Source organism: Macrobrachium nipponense, chromosome 6 (assembly GCF_015104395.2).
Source record: "Macrobrachium nipponense isolate FS-2020 chromosome 6, ASM1510439v2, whole genome shotgun sequence".
Taxonomy (NCBI): domain Eukaryota; kingdom Metazoa; phylum Arthropoda; class Malacostraca; order Decapoda; family Palaemonidae; genus Macrobrachium; species Macrobrachium nipponense.
In genome coordinates, this window is record NC_061108.1 from 43,572,902 (window position 1) to 43,588,586 (window position 15,685).

At 37.1% G+C, this 15,685-nt stretch overlaps 1 protein-coding gene across 1 annotated transcript in view; it reads right to left on the reverse strand.

Annotated features, from left to right (window-relative positions):
• Positions 1-15,685, reverse strand: part of LOC135216205 (bridge-like lipid transfer protein family member 1) — a 94,012-nt gene that overhangs the window by 24,140 nt on the left and 54,187 nt on the right. Inside the window, exons 7-8 of the mRNA XM_064251342.1 lie at positions 5,338-5,550; positions 4,154-4,391 (exon numbers count right to left, since the gene is read on the reverse strand). Of these exons, the coding sequence (XP_064107412.1) occupies positions 4,154-4,391; positions 5,338-5,550 (451 nt within the window). The remainder of the gene's footprint in view (positions 1-4,153; positions 4,392-5,337; positions 5,551-15,685) is intronic.

The following is a 15,685-nucleotide window of genomic DNA, read 5'->3' on the forward strand; positions in this document are numbered from 1 at the left end:
ATCTTGTCAATAAGAGCTTATTCGCTTACGCAATATCAAGTTAATGAGATGTTTGTCAATGAGAACTAACCCATTTACGGGACAAAGAGATATTTTGTCAATGAGGGGATACTCACTTACTTGACAAAACGAAAGTATATTGTCAATGGGGGAAAGTCACTGAATTGACAAAACGTAATCCAGGAAGTCGAGCATTTAATTTTTCCGATTCCCGTCTCAAACGAGGAAGGGGCAAGAATCCTGTTAAGAGACTGGGCTTACGGCAGGTAGAACGACGATGTTCAATTCGGCAGCGTAGTCCCGACTAGAAAGTAACAAAATCTATCATCTGAAAAACCCTTTCAGATGGGCTAAAAAGCTTGCAAAATTATCCTGGGAAGAGGAAGAAACTCTCCAACCAGCTCTCTCTCCCGTATCACAACTAATGCCTGCTAAAGCTTAAAATTTATTGGCAGTATGGCAAAGGAAGTCCTGTCTTGCGCTTTCCTGAAGAGCATCCTTTTGATGAGTGCCTTTGCAAGAATCCTACTGAACGTTGCCGAGAGTCCTGACGTGCAGGACATCGAGCCTTACATAATCCGTAACTGCCTTATCGCAAAGTCTTGACTGCAGTAGTGGCAACTTAAATTTATTGGCAGAATGGCAAAGGTTGCGGTAGAGCAAACGAGATCTTCCCTTGAGCTTTCCTTACCTCCATCCACCTATGCGAAAAGCAATATTAATTGACAGAGACCTCTTGAATTCACGAAACCCGATGTCTTGCTGGGTTTCGAAGAAGAAGTTGTCTGTTCACTTTAAGCTTCCTCCGAAGCACTGCCTACTTCACATTCTTTGCAGGTGAGGTAGAAGGTATCACCGAAGGTAGAGGTAAAAATTCTTTAGGCCCAAATCTGAAACGAGAGCTTGAAGAGTTCAACAGAAACGTTCAGCCAGGCGACACACCTGGCGTGCGCTGGTGCACGCTCGGCGTCCACTGGCGCGCGCTCGGCGTCCACTGGCGCGCGCGCTCGGCGTCCACTGGCGCGCGCTCGGCGTCCACTGCCGCGCGCGCCTGGAATCCATCCGAGCGTCCCGGGCGTCCGCTCTCAAAAGCTTCCTGCTACTATGACTTCTTTTACGTATTTTCTCGGTGGAAAGACGCGGACATGAGTTCAGGGCGACGTTCGCCTTCTTACTTCTCACTGAAACGCATAACATAACGAGAGAGAGAGAGAGAGGACGTGAAGCGTCCTCTTCTATAAAGCTTCTATTTAGAGGGCGCGAGTCCTTCCGAAAGCTCCAACCCCTGCACGGAGAGGACGCTTCGGAGGACGAGAAGCAATCTTTCAGGATTCGTGCACACGCACGCACTTTGGCAGTCTGGGGATTTTCATCAGAAACTGCCGAAGGCACGCCAGATCGGTGGGGGTTCCTTGTAACCCTCCTTAGGCTTTCGACATGCTCCCTCCCCGGGTCCTGGGAGTCAAGCAGAGGTCCCGGCCTAGAGGCGAAACGAGGCCGATCTGACGCCACCCTCCACTACACTAAAGGGGTATCACTGCACTCTGCACTTCACTTTTACTCTCTAAAGCAAGCACTTTCGATTCTAAGTTAAGAATAGAAAGAGTATCAGAGAAAGGGCAATTCCTCTACAGACACTGCTTAGGGCCCGAAGGCAACACTGCAGGGTTAGGAGTAACAATTACAGAAGTAGCACTTCACAGCAATGAAGGAGAGCGAGCACCTCTCGTAGACATATTCATAGCCCGTAGGCCATACTACAGGGTTAGGCAAAATAAAGTCTACAGGAAGGTTAGCAGGTTCACTACCCTGACTTTTGTTACTGATTAATTGCTCACATATGAATCATACGTCTTCCTTACGGAATTAGACATGTTTACTGATTAATTGCGTACATACAAATCATACGTCTTCCTTACGGAATAGACAAAGTCTCACACTCCTTACATGACAAATCTCAACAAAGAAGCAAGACCCATACCCCTCGTACATACCAAGTGCGGATCTACCGAAGCTTTCGGTAGCCACACCCTATCTTTGCAGACAACCCCGTCTGAAACTAGCCTAACTAGATTCAGATATTTTATGCAAAAATGAATCAAATTCAAATCAATTTAAGATAGCGTACGCCTAGCCACAAATCCCACAAATCCAAGTAAATAAATCAAAAGACAATAAGGATACTTAGCGGCAATGAAGTTTCCAAAATCCTAAGACGGAGGTACTGAAAACAGGTGTTTTCAGCACCGGCGACAGAAAAATTATGAATAGAAAATGGGAATGGTTCCTGATACCCGCCTCCCAGCGGCGGGAATGGGTACTAACCACCTGGCCGACCACTGCGTGTGTCGGAAGTTTTTAAAATTCTGTCGGACTTCAGAAAATACAGCTATATATATATCTGACAGGTAAGTTTCATGAACCAATTTATTGTTGTTAGCACTTGTGAATTAATTTCCAAATTTTAAGTATTGCCTAACACTTTTGAATTTTGATTGAATTAATTTTCTTGAATTTTGTGATAATTTAATTTGGATTTAATTTTACTTAATTAATTCAAGAATTAATTAAACTTTGCTTTGTTTTCAAGTAACAGTAATTTCACTTATAAATTTTGAGTTTGATAATGAATTTTTGTATTTAAAATTTTTATAAGTGTTTTCTTTTTCAATAGTATACATAAATGTGTTATATATTTAGCTTAGGTAGAAAAACATAGAGTGGTAAATGAGCTATTTTCCTTCAGTTTACTTGAAGTGAGTTAGAACCAGGGAAGTACTTAAGACTTCTGAAATCAGGGAAATACTTAAGACTTTTAAATTGTTCATGGAGTAATGCCCTTTAATTAACTTGATTACTTACAAGATTACCTCACATTTGTTTTGATGAACTTAGTCTGATTTTCTGCAATACTGGTAAGTTGTTTAAGAGATCACTGTTACCTTTAGAGTATTCAATCGTTTAGTACCTGTAACAAAGGTTCAGGTGTCTGGCAGTTGTGAGGTAACAATTAATGAATGGTAAGTGTAGTAACCAGATACTTGGCACTTTGTCATAAGTATATACATATATATATATATATATATCTATATATATATATATATATATATATATATATATATAATATATATATATATATATATATATACACAAATACATATGTATATGTATGTATGATATATATATATATATATATATATATATATATATATATATATATATATATATATATATATATATATATATATATATATATATATATACACACAGGCAGTCCCCAGGTTACAACAGTCTAAGCTTACGACGTTCCGAGGTTACGACGCTTTTCAATTATATTCATAAGAAATTATTTCCAGGGTTATGACGCATGTTCCAGACTTACGACGCCTACAACAGGCTACAGTAATTCATATGACTGTAATAACTGATATACATATTCAAACATAAAGTTAGTATTTTTTAATTACATATTTTGCAAATATAAGATTTGTATTTATGTAATATTTTAAGTTAAAATACTTATTATGAATCTCTTGTTTAACATAATAATGCTATACACCATCATCTTAAACTAATTCTGTCAATAAGTTAGAAAGCCAGGTAAATAAAAAGCTTAAGTAAATTAAAGTTGGATGAAAAAGACTACTTAAAAGCAAGATCTGCCAACTGAATACATGAAAAAATGCAGATTATGTATTTGTTTGTTTGTATGGTGTTTTTACATTGCATTGAACCAGTGGTTATTCAGCAACAGGACCAACGGCTTTACGTGACTTCCGAACCACGTCGAGAGAGAACTTCTATCACCAGAAATACACATCTCTCACTCCTCAATGGAATGGCCGAGAATCGAACCCGCGACCACCAAGGTGAGAAGCAAACACCAAACCAACCACGCCACTGAGGCGCCTTGCTGATTATGTAGGTATGACAGACTGACAGCTGCTTTGAAGTGGTTTACTAATGAAAAGTTTTCAACTTTACAAAAATAGGAAATTTTAATGAACAGCTTTATTATAGGAGAATAATATATGAGGCCCTTATCTGTCATTGTCAAATTAAAATATAATAATGTTAATACACTTACATGTTATAAATAATTAATGTACCATAGTACTATGCATATGTAAATAAATTCACGCATTTTCCTTACCTCTGCTGAACAGTTTTGGTCTCAGGTGTGGTGGTGTATAAATCCAAAAGGTAATAAATATTGCGCCAGCATTTTGGAGTTGCTGTAACAGGTGTCTGTGGTTCTGGAGCTTCTGCAGGACCCAGAAGTGGTGATTTGTCTGAAGAGCATATAGTTGCTCCTTCAAGTCCTGAGCCACTTACGCTAATACTAAACAAGGGGCTGCCAGTTCCCCGCTCTGCACCAAGATTTGTGTATCCTATAAAAGTGCATTACAGTATTAAAATATTCATTACAGTATTTTATCAGCCGTTTGATAAAAAAATCTTACAACTATCAGTATATACCAAATGCACCTACTGAATGTCGGAATGTCCAAGTGTGACTGAACATTTATTCAATTTCAAACTACAGAAACTACATAACAAACCATTTCTTTTGCACAAAACCTTTACAAATATTGTATCAAAACTGAAGGCAACTCCCAATATATCTTTTTCAAAGTTAAATGTCAAATTTCTACGCTGAACTCTGTTGTAAACTAGACCTTGTTACATGATGCTTCATTTCACACCAGTACTTGGACCCTATTTAAAAATACTTCGTTTCAATCAGCAATTAATTCTGAAATTGTTTGCAATAGGCTATTATATTATTTTCTTCTTAGTTTGCCTATAATTATTTATTGGCATTTTAAACAACTTAAACTATTATCCTTTGTAATGTAATATATTTAGTTAGTGATAACAAAATCATTGGAAAGAATTCATTATTTCTATAATGTGGGTTTATTAAAAAACTGACCTTTCTGATACTACACTCAAAATTATGATGAAATCACTTTACAGTACTTTGTTTATTGATGCAAACATGAGGAAAAGAATTATTAACATTTTAGGCTAACCATCCACTAGTTTTACATGCTAAGCCAAGATTAGATTGATGACACAACAGATACTTCTCCTATTTATAGGCAAATAATCACATATGAGGAAAGCTCATGAATGATTTTCTGTATTAAAAAAACCTTGCTAACTGAATGAATAAAGTTTAAGAGTAAGTATAACACAAAGTTTGTCGATGTATTTTCAGGTAATCTTACATGATAATTGATAATAACAGCACATGCAGTATATGCATTTCATTAACATAAACATTCAAATGTCTTTGAACTTTTAAAAGCAACATGTCTAAAAGCTAAGTACCTTTATTCATTTTTGTTGAAGACCTTAGACGTTGAGCAAAACTCTGAGGCCGTGTGGTGCGGGAGGAAGGTGGTGGCGGTGACATTCGAGCAGAGAGAGAAGACACTACTGAGCCTCGGGGACCTTTTATTCCAGCCAAAGAAGAAACAGTTGCTTGCTCTTCACTGATGCTGATACTGTATTCTGCACCCTTGTACTCCCCTTCATGTAGCTCTGCCAATAAATTAAATATAATGGGTAATCATCAACAAAAAGGCATCCAATATCAGCACTACATAAAGTCAACCCCAGTAAAAACAAGTAATGCAAGGTAATGGGAAATATGAAAGAAAGAAGAGATCACTTATTAAAAAAGAAAAAAAATTAACAAATATATAAATGGATAAAAATGTAATTAAATTATCAAAATACAAGAAGAATTGTATTAGGGTAGTAACGCATTACACCTTCACTTGTACTTTAAAAGTTCTAATTGCACATAATCCTCAGGGAGACTGTTGTACAGTTCAATTGTAAAGAATAAAGGATCCCTGGAACTCAGAAGTTCTACATTGAGACATATTTACAGCATATTGGTGCTGCTGTTCAGCAAATCTGGTTGCTCTTGGCAGGAAAAGGGGATCAAGGATCAACTGTGAATGTGAAAGATCAATGTTAAAATACAACTTATAAAATCTATCAACAGTCCATGTAATAACTGTTTATATTAGGAAACAGAAACCTGCCTCTACGACAACTCCACCTAAATGAGATAAACCTCTGGCAGTAGCAGATATCCACACTGGAGAATATTCTTTCAGTAAAGGAAGTAAAAATTACGTAAAACAGGTTGCACTAATTCTATAACCATTATAAATATATGAGGCGTTATTTAGTACACAAAACGTTCGTGTTGCACTTGCTGAAACTTTCATTAGATGTTCTCTAAAGTAAAATGAGTCAAAAGTTCCACCTGATATATCAGAGCTACAGGCTCATTCAGCTGCGTTCCATTCCCTGATGAGGAAGATGAGGCAGATAATCCATACAAGTTTTGATATTCAATGGTATTTTCATTTTACGGTGGCTCAGGCTCATACCCCACTGACTACAGTGGGGCATCGCTTATTCACGGATCAGTATTCACGGATCCAGTTAATCACGGGTTTTTTCTTGGACCGTTTCTCATGTTACATCACTGGTATGAATCGCTGCATCACGGGTTTGTTGTGTTGCGTATGCGATGATTTTTTCGGTAGGCTAACCCTCGGCCGTGGTCCGATAACTACAACATTCATTTAAAGACTCATATAATGATATTAACTGACAATAAAGGTAATAAAACCATTCTCACCTAATATATTATTGTCCTATCTTCGAAATAAATAGCCTATTCAAGGTTTATGTACGACGTTCATTGGTAGGCTAAGCGTAGTTGCAGTGCGATAACCACCAACGTACACAAACATTCACATTATGATATTAACTGACAATAAAGGTAATAAAACCATTCTTACCATATATATTATAGTCATATCTTCATAATAAATAGCCTATTCGAAGAATAATTCCACATCATTGCACTCAACTTATCGTCGGAGTGGCCAGCCACAAAATGTAAGCATATACCTTTACGTACGAAAATGGTTTATGTATACGGTTGCGTTCAAAGCGACATTTTTTGTTTTGATAAACTTTTAGAAATTTTAATAGTAGTGGTAGTGTAATTACAGTAGTAATAACATTAAGGCTAAAATTAATTCGAACTTCATTATTATTTTGGCAGTATTCGTATATAACTTCTCTGAACAATGAAGTCATACAAACGCTATTTGTCATAGATTATCGTAAGTATTGCTGTTTGTTATTGGCGACGAAGCGTAAACGAAATACATAAAAGCATTTTTACCTTATATATTATCGTCATATCTTCATAATTAAAAAGGCTATTCGTGGAGTAATTCCATATCAGTGAAATCAATTTTATCTATGCGAGGCCAGCCAGCTGACAAAATGTACGTACGTATATGAAAATCAAATTATGGTAGCGTTCACAGCAAGATTATCTTTCGAAATTTTTATAGTACTATTCATGCTACGTAGTAATAATGTTTGGAATATACGTAACATTAATTTTCAATACAAAATATCATCGTTATTTTGGTAGTGAATAATAGTTTAGAATTATCATACATACACTTGCATTGTTATGGGTTTGTGCCAGTGATAAAACAACCAAAATAATGTTCTCCTTTAAGTCAACGCGTTTAGGAAAAACATGACATAGAATCAACTTTGCGACTTCGTTCACTTTGATATTTTTAACGATACAATAACTATCATTTTGTACTACTAAAACCATCTTCACATAAGTAATTTTTCGTAAGATATGTGTTGTTACAAAAGCTAGCTTATACATAAAAGGCTTTTATAATTTAAGTCATCTTAGATATACATATGCACCCAAACTCATTGTGGGGAAATTTACTACTGTTTCCTCGGATATTGAAATACTTTAGCATCATTCAAACACTTTAATAATATAATGCATAAATACTAGGCTATACATATTTACATCGTATACAAAATACTACATACAGTTATATACACATACTTTTATATACCAAAGTTAACAGTTATATACACATACTTTATATACAAAAATTAATCATATGAGTAGTGATCAGACGACAGCTGTGCACTGGACTACGTACGTACTACTTGGAAGATAAAACAAACAAAAATTTTGTTGTTGTTAGTCGCCGGGATAGATTAACATTTTTCCAGAGATTAAAGAGCTGAATTTTGTTTTGAAGGTATGTCAACCGCGTTAGTAAATAGGTATCATCTTCTAAGGAATTTTTTTTTTCTCTTCTTTTTTGCGGAAGAATCTTCAAGCCATTTGCATTCAAAGTAATGAGAAGGAATCATTCTATTCTTCATGAAACCAGTAAAATACTTACACTAATAATAAAAACTAAAACTACGTACTGTATGCAAAACACATACATCATCGTTAGCTTCGTGTGTGTAAACTTTCATTCTAAGAAATTACAGAGTAGTATAACTAACACCTGATTGGTTGGTTGGTAGCCATGGAGATCTGTTATCCAATGACTGCCCTCTGCTTCTGTTCTATTTATAGACATACGCCATGGATGGCACTAGGTTTGAACGTTACATGTTCGTGATTTTCTGACTGCTGACGGCAAAAATTACTCAATAATTTTCTTTATATAATTATTCCTTCGTGAAAACAATAATATAATATCGCGGTTGACATACCTTCAAACAAAATTCAGCTTTTTAATCTCTGGAAAAATGTTAATCTATCCCGGCGACTAACAACAACAAAATCTTTGTTCGTTTTATCTTCCAAGTAGTAGTACGTACGTAGTCCAGTGCACAGCTGTCGTCTGATCACTACTCATATGATTAACTTTGTATATAAAAGTATGTGTATATAACTGTTAACTTTGTATATAAAAGTATGTGTATATAACTGTATGTATTTGTATACGATGTAAATATGTATAGCCTAGTATTTATGCATTATATTATTAAAGTGTTTGAATGATGCTAAAGTATTTCAATATCCGAGGAAACAGTAGTAATTTCCCCACAATGAGTTTGGGTGCATATGTATATCTAAAGGATGACTTAAATTATAAAAGCCTTTTATGTATAAGCTAGCTTTTGCAACAACACATATCTTACGAAAAATTACTTATGTGAAGATGGTTTTAGTAGTACAAATGATAGTTATTGTATCGTTAAAAATATCAAAGTGAACGAAGTCGCAAAAGTCGATTCTATGTCATGTTTTAACTTTAACGTATAGTGGTATGAAAAACACCAGTGTGTCGTAGCGATGCGTCATCAATATAGTGGTATGAAAATACCACATGGTGTTGTAGCGATACGTAATCACAAAGTACAAATCCTTTTCCCGGCGGACCATCCTCAGAATTTTACGACTCTTCAACTTCAAGATCGATATGGTAAAATATATTATATAGTCATACTTATTGTTAAAATTCACAAGTTGAACTGCAAAACATTATTATATTTTGATTGTTATGTACATATATTTTTTGTGTTTTACGGAATGTTTGTTTTGAAAATAATACCTATTAGTGAACATATGGTATTAATTGTCCCACTATTTTATTATAGGTGATCTTAATTATCTCACATTCATTTAGCAGTATTATATTAATATTTATTTAAATAAACTGTAATTAATAAATAACAATAATGAAAAACAAAGGGAAAAATGTTTTTGCTGCAGTAGTGGTGTTTGTTTGATTATGCATCTGACCTCACATTTCCGAAATCTGAAAAATTCCAAAAACCGAAACATCGGAATGTGTGTGTACTGCACATTTTTTTAAACACGCACACAATGTCTACACATTTACTGCAAATTACAGTTACGTTACGTATTTACTCCTGAGAGAGGAGAGAAGAGAGATGAGAGAGAGGAAGAGAGAGAGAGAGAGAGGAGAAGAGAGAGGAGACGAGAGAGAGAAGAGGGTGAGAGACGAGAAGAGAGAGAGAGAGAGAGAGAGATGAGAGAGAGAGAGAGAGAGAGAGAGAGAATGATTAAGGACTCCAAGGCGTGTTATTTTTACAATTATTTTATTATCTTGGATTTTTTTTAATCTTGAGATTTTCTATTCAATTCTCGAGATTAATAAGAAAATTACTGTATTGACTAGCATCAGCACACATCTGAATGACTCGGCCATTAGCAGGCTAAAACCACCAACCTTATGAACTTGCATGATACATGAGATACATGACAAAACACAAAACCACTGTTTATTGGTGAAAATTAGGGGGTCGCACGATATGGGAGATTGCACGTTATTCGAGTATATACGGTATGTGATTTTTTTAGCCTTTTATGGAACAAAATCTAGCAAGAAATTGCCATTCCCAGTTGGCAACACTGGCCTACAAACGTTTGTTTGTTGTTGTTATGAAATGTGGTGTGCGGGGCGTTCTTTAAATTGTACCCATATAAAAGAGTTAATTATGTGGCATCCAAAAGCCCTGATTCTTTTACTCTTATGGGAAAGATGCCTAAAGGTCAGATGAAGGCGTTTTAACGTGGATAATCATGCTAGTATTAACGTGTTGTGACGAAGGGAAGAGATGTATCGCTGCATACTGTTGGTAGCATTATCGTTATTATATTACTGGATTGCACTGCAAAATCGTCGCCATCTTTTATCAACATAGATTGTTGGTGAGTACCCATATGATTTACATATTTTGATAGTTCTCTTACCACTCATCCTCTCTTTCCTTGTAAAAAAAAAAAGAGGCCCACCATGCGTATGTAGGCTTCTAGCTGTAATCCCTAGGCTAGTAGGCTACATATGTACAGTAGTACATAGGCTATACTACATTTATTTTTTAAGGCTAATTTTGTACAATAACTTTAAAACTGTCTTGAATTTAGTTTTAGGTGATAGTTGAAAACATATTTGGTGTTTGAACTAAAGTAGGCAGTTATAAACATTGGAATAGTGGTCTTGGGTGGGTTAACTATTAAAGTAGGCAGTTTTAAGCAATTTTTGAGGGGGTTATCAGGATAACACGGGTATTTACTTATCACGGGGGGGTTCTGGGCCCTATCCCCCGTGTATAACGAGGCCCCACTGTACACCATTCAATGAGGCGAGGATGCCACCTACCGACTCATCTGTTACGATCCTAACAAGGCCGTAACACACCATGCAGGCTTCTGGGTGCCAGACCATGCATCCCTCCAGGTGGATGGCGCAGCTGGCATGAGATCGGCAGACCTCATGCCCATACGGTTTAAACAGGACAGCTGGGCACCCCACCTCCTGGCAGCGAACCATCTGTAAGTTTGAAAGATACATGAGTATCGTCAAATAATGCTGCCAGAGTTAATTCCGGCGGTATGAATACACCTAAACTAGTTACATAACCAGCTAAAGGTACTATCGACTACAATCTTCAACTTCTTATTAATAAAGCTCTGGATGTCTCCGCCTGCTTCGGAATCCATACTTGGGTATTGCCAAAGCTATAACCGGCGGAGTGGGCCTGATACGAGCAGAATAGGGAAACAAGGCAAAACCTAAGCCTGAGTCTGATTACACCAGAGTAGAGTAGCAATACCCAACCAATTGGAGGCGCATTCTCTAAGCCCAGTTCCGCCCCCACCGGAGTGGGCAGCAGCGATAACATAGAAGACGGAAAACAGAGCGGCGGGAACAACGGTACGTAGAACTCCGGTGTATACATCCTGTCGCATGTGATGGTAGACCACACTTCGCCGGAATAAACACAGGCCCGGAGACATACAAAAGCTACATAATAACTTTTCTTAATATTAAGCTCTGAATGTCTCCGCCTACTCCGGAATCCATAATCTCGTTATCACAATAGCTATAACCAGTGGGGTTGGCTTGATATAAGCAGAACAGGGAAAATAGGTAAAAACCTAAGCCTGAGTCTGATCGCACCGGAGAAGAGTAGCAGTTCCAAGTCAATTAGAAACGCATCTCTAAGCCTAATTCCGCCCCCACTAAAGTAGGGAAGCAGCGATAACACTAGAGAAGTACGGAAAACAGAGCGGCGGAACAGCGGTACGTAAATTCCGGCGTATAGCCTCCTGGCAGGTGTGATGGTAGATCACACCTCGCCAGAAAAAACACAGGCCCAGAGACATACCAACAGAGATTACATAATGTACAATCCCCAATCTCCTCCGACTAATCCCCAGGACCGTGCTCTACGCTCTAGCTGTAGTTCATCCGTAGGATTACTTGGACAGCGGGCTAACAAAGCAGCGCCGGATTAAGTCCCGATACGGGTGGGAGGGGGGGGGGGGGGAGTGTCTGGAGGAGAGTGGACGAGTCGTGATCGCCTGGCCACGGCTAACCGATCAGTGAATACCACTTCTCGAGAAGCCGTTAACTAGCCTACTACTAAGATCCCAGCCCAACCCTCCGAAATCGGTACAGATCCGGTCAGGTAGGCTAGGATGGCTCCTATAAGGACATCAAGAAGAGGACGCCTAGAACCTAACTCAACCCTCCAAAATCGAATCTATCGATCTGGTCAGGAAGACAGGCCTAGCCCCTACATACGTAACAAGAGAGAAACTCTCTAGTCCTGGGCCACCCTCCAAATAAACATATCTGTCTGGTCGGGTGGCGGTACAAGGAGCCACTAAGGGTGGTGGGATATACTTTCCAAAACCTAGCCTAGGTCTGGTTGGATAGGCTAGGGTAGGACATCGTGAAGAACTTCCAACCTCATCAAATAGCAATACAAGATCTATAATCGAAAACTAAACTAGAAATATACATGCATGAGTACCGCGAATGATTGAGGAATCTTCACCTCTAAAAATAAACTGGCGTACAGCTAGGCTAGCCTAGGATGCCAAAAACACAATACTCGCGCATAACGTGAAGCATATCACCGTACGCACGAAGGGGAACCAACGCGCTCCTGAGGGACTGATGATAACGAAAAAAGGCCCTATAATAGGCTAGTAACGTAAGATCAAACTGTAAAAAACAAAGCCTCAGTATACGTCAGGAGCGAGACGGGCCCTATAATAGGCTAATCACGTAAGGACAAGCCGTAAAAAAACAAGGCTCTCATTATTTGTCAAGTGTAGAATGACGATAATGAATACGAAAACAGTAACCTATTACAGGGAAGTGCTAAACGGTGAATAAAATATATAGCGAGATCAAATCCGATATAATCGCGTACGCTGCCAACGATGCATCCAAATGGCAGATCATAAAGAAGCGTCATCCCCGGCTCCCAAAGAACAAGAGACTTAAAATAAGGGCCAAAAATGGATGCATCGTTGCCCCAACGTGTTCAAAAACGATAAACGGAATACTCAACTTACATGAAGAAGCTTCTTGATCACGGGAAGACATGGTGCTTCGCAAAAAACACTGCTGGAGACAGCGAAATCGGCGCGTGCAGACACGATGAGTGCTATTACAGGAATGAAGATTTTCTGGCAGAGGTAGTAGTAGCGAGCGGAAGGTAGCATTGTAATGGCACCTCTCTTGAGGGGGATTTTGAGAGGGGAGACTTCTATTTGACAAAAGTATCTGTGGTAGTGGCTTCCACTCGCCCCTGTGCTATACCGACACCCTATAAGGGTGAGCGACCTGGGGGTAGTAACTCCAGCATTCCATATGGCTTTTTTCTCTGGTATATTTAGCATTTATTTATACCTAGAAATGAGTGCTATAGGAACATTTCACGGGCCGACACAGGTCGAGCCCAGAAATGCCAATTTGGTCCACCACATATAAGGCTGAGAAATTCTTTCTAGTTACCTTTTTAATGATGATTATAATTTTTCTAAGTAATATGGTAAATTCTATTTGCAGCACAGCAAGTTTCAACAAAAATGGTGAACATTTTTATATAAATGATATTGTTTCCACTTGATGACTTTGGTCTGTTGGTTATGGTAAGCTCATCTACATGTATCATCATACCATAGCTAGTCATTTGCCTTTAATTTGATTATCTTTCAAGGGACATACCTTACTAAAATATCCATCTGCATTTTATTTTAACTTCTTAGGATCTGGATCTGATGTAGCAATTATAATGCCTGACAAGTTTCAATAATGCAATCCCAATTGACTCTATGTTTCAGTCACACCATTTGTCTAAAGATGGCATTACGATATAATGTTTGATAGATATCTCTATCTCAATGGCGCAGCGATTAGAAGTGCCTATATACTTGCAGACCTTGAACTTGTCAATACCTGGAACATCTGAGAATATTGTGATCTAATCTATTACCAGATTATTTGTAGGTTCCTCAATTAGCTACAAAATCAGAGAATAAACAGAACTCAAGAAACAGACCGCTTATTTAGACCCTTGGGAATTTTTTGAATTAACCCAAGGATCAATTTTTAAACATTGGGTCAAAAAGATTCCAATTATTTTATTTAATTCATTGAAAATATAAGTTGTTTAGACACTATAGGTACTTCTTAGTCAAAATAAAATCATGATTATTTTATGTAAAATAATGATTTTTAGAAACTCACTTTGAGACCTTTTTATGGTCATTAACGAGTTATCTCATAAAAATTATACCTATTTTGGTCTATCATGAGATAGATATCTCATTTGATTATTTATAGTAATTTTGAAAATAGGCAATGAATGAAAAAACAAAAGAACGGAAGAAATAAAACAGAATATCAAAGTTACCACTTTAGAGCTTGTATGATGCATACACGGCGTAAAAGAAAAAATATTACACTTGATATATCACAAAAAATTAGAGACTAAAAAAAGACATGACATCAACATAATAATTCAATAATTTAACATATATAACAGTCTAAGATGACGGAGAAAACAACCCATCTTAAATAAAAAAAAGGTAAAAAGAAGATAGAAAACAAAGAAACTCTCAAGATTGCTGGTTATTCGATGTATCACAAAATACTCAAGGGATTCAAGGGATTAGCTAATAAAAGACCACACAGCAATGTGATAAATCAATAATATAACATATAAAAAGTCTAAGATGACAAACCAAATTTATTTAAAAAGATGAAAAAAAGCAAAAGAAAAAACTAATAAAACAACCTAATGACGCATGGTCGGAGCAAAGAAAAAAAAAAAAAAAAAACCCCCCCAAAAAAAAAAAAAAAAGTCATTCTCAATAACTCAAAACTTCCAGCAGCAAGTACCACTGCCAAATGTATGATATGGAATGAGATATCTCAAATAAGCCTTAAAACAACCACTGGATCACAAGACATCTTGTATATTAGTTCTTATATTTAACTTTTTTTAGAGATATCTCGTGGTAAGACCTTTTTCCAAAATTTTTAAAACACTAATCACAACATATCTTGAGTTTGTCTAGAAAGGGTTAAAGCCACCTACTACGCTTTCACTGTAGTCTGCACAAAGGACAGCAGTCTCCTGAGTTTGATTCCCTGCTCTGCCAACGTGGAGTCAGAGAAATTTGTTTCAGGTGATTAGAAGTTAATTTCTCGATATTACATAGTTCGGATCCCACAATAAGCTGTAGGTACCGTTGCTAAGTAACCAATTGGTTCTTAGACACGTAAAAGTATCTCATTCTTCAAGCTAGCCCTAGGAGAGCTATTAATCAGCTCAGTGGTCTGGTTAAACTATGATATACTTGAACTTTTTTCACAAATAAGAGTGAAGCTTTTGAATCCTGTGACTGAGCCATACCAATCCTCTCCAAGCAATAGTTATAAATAAAACTGTCAATATTCAGATTGCAATAAATAGCAAAACAACTTTTAAACATTGTAAAACTTAAAACAAAGAACTTCAT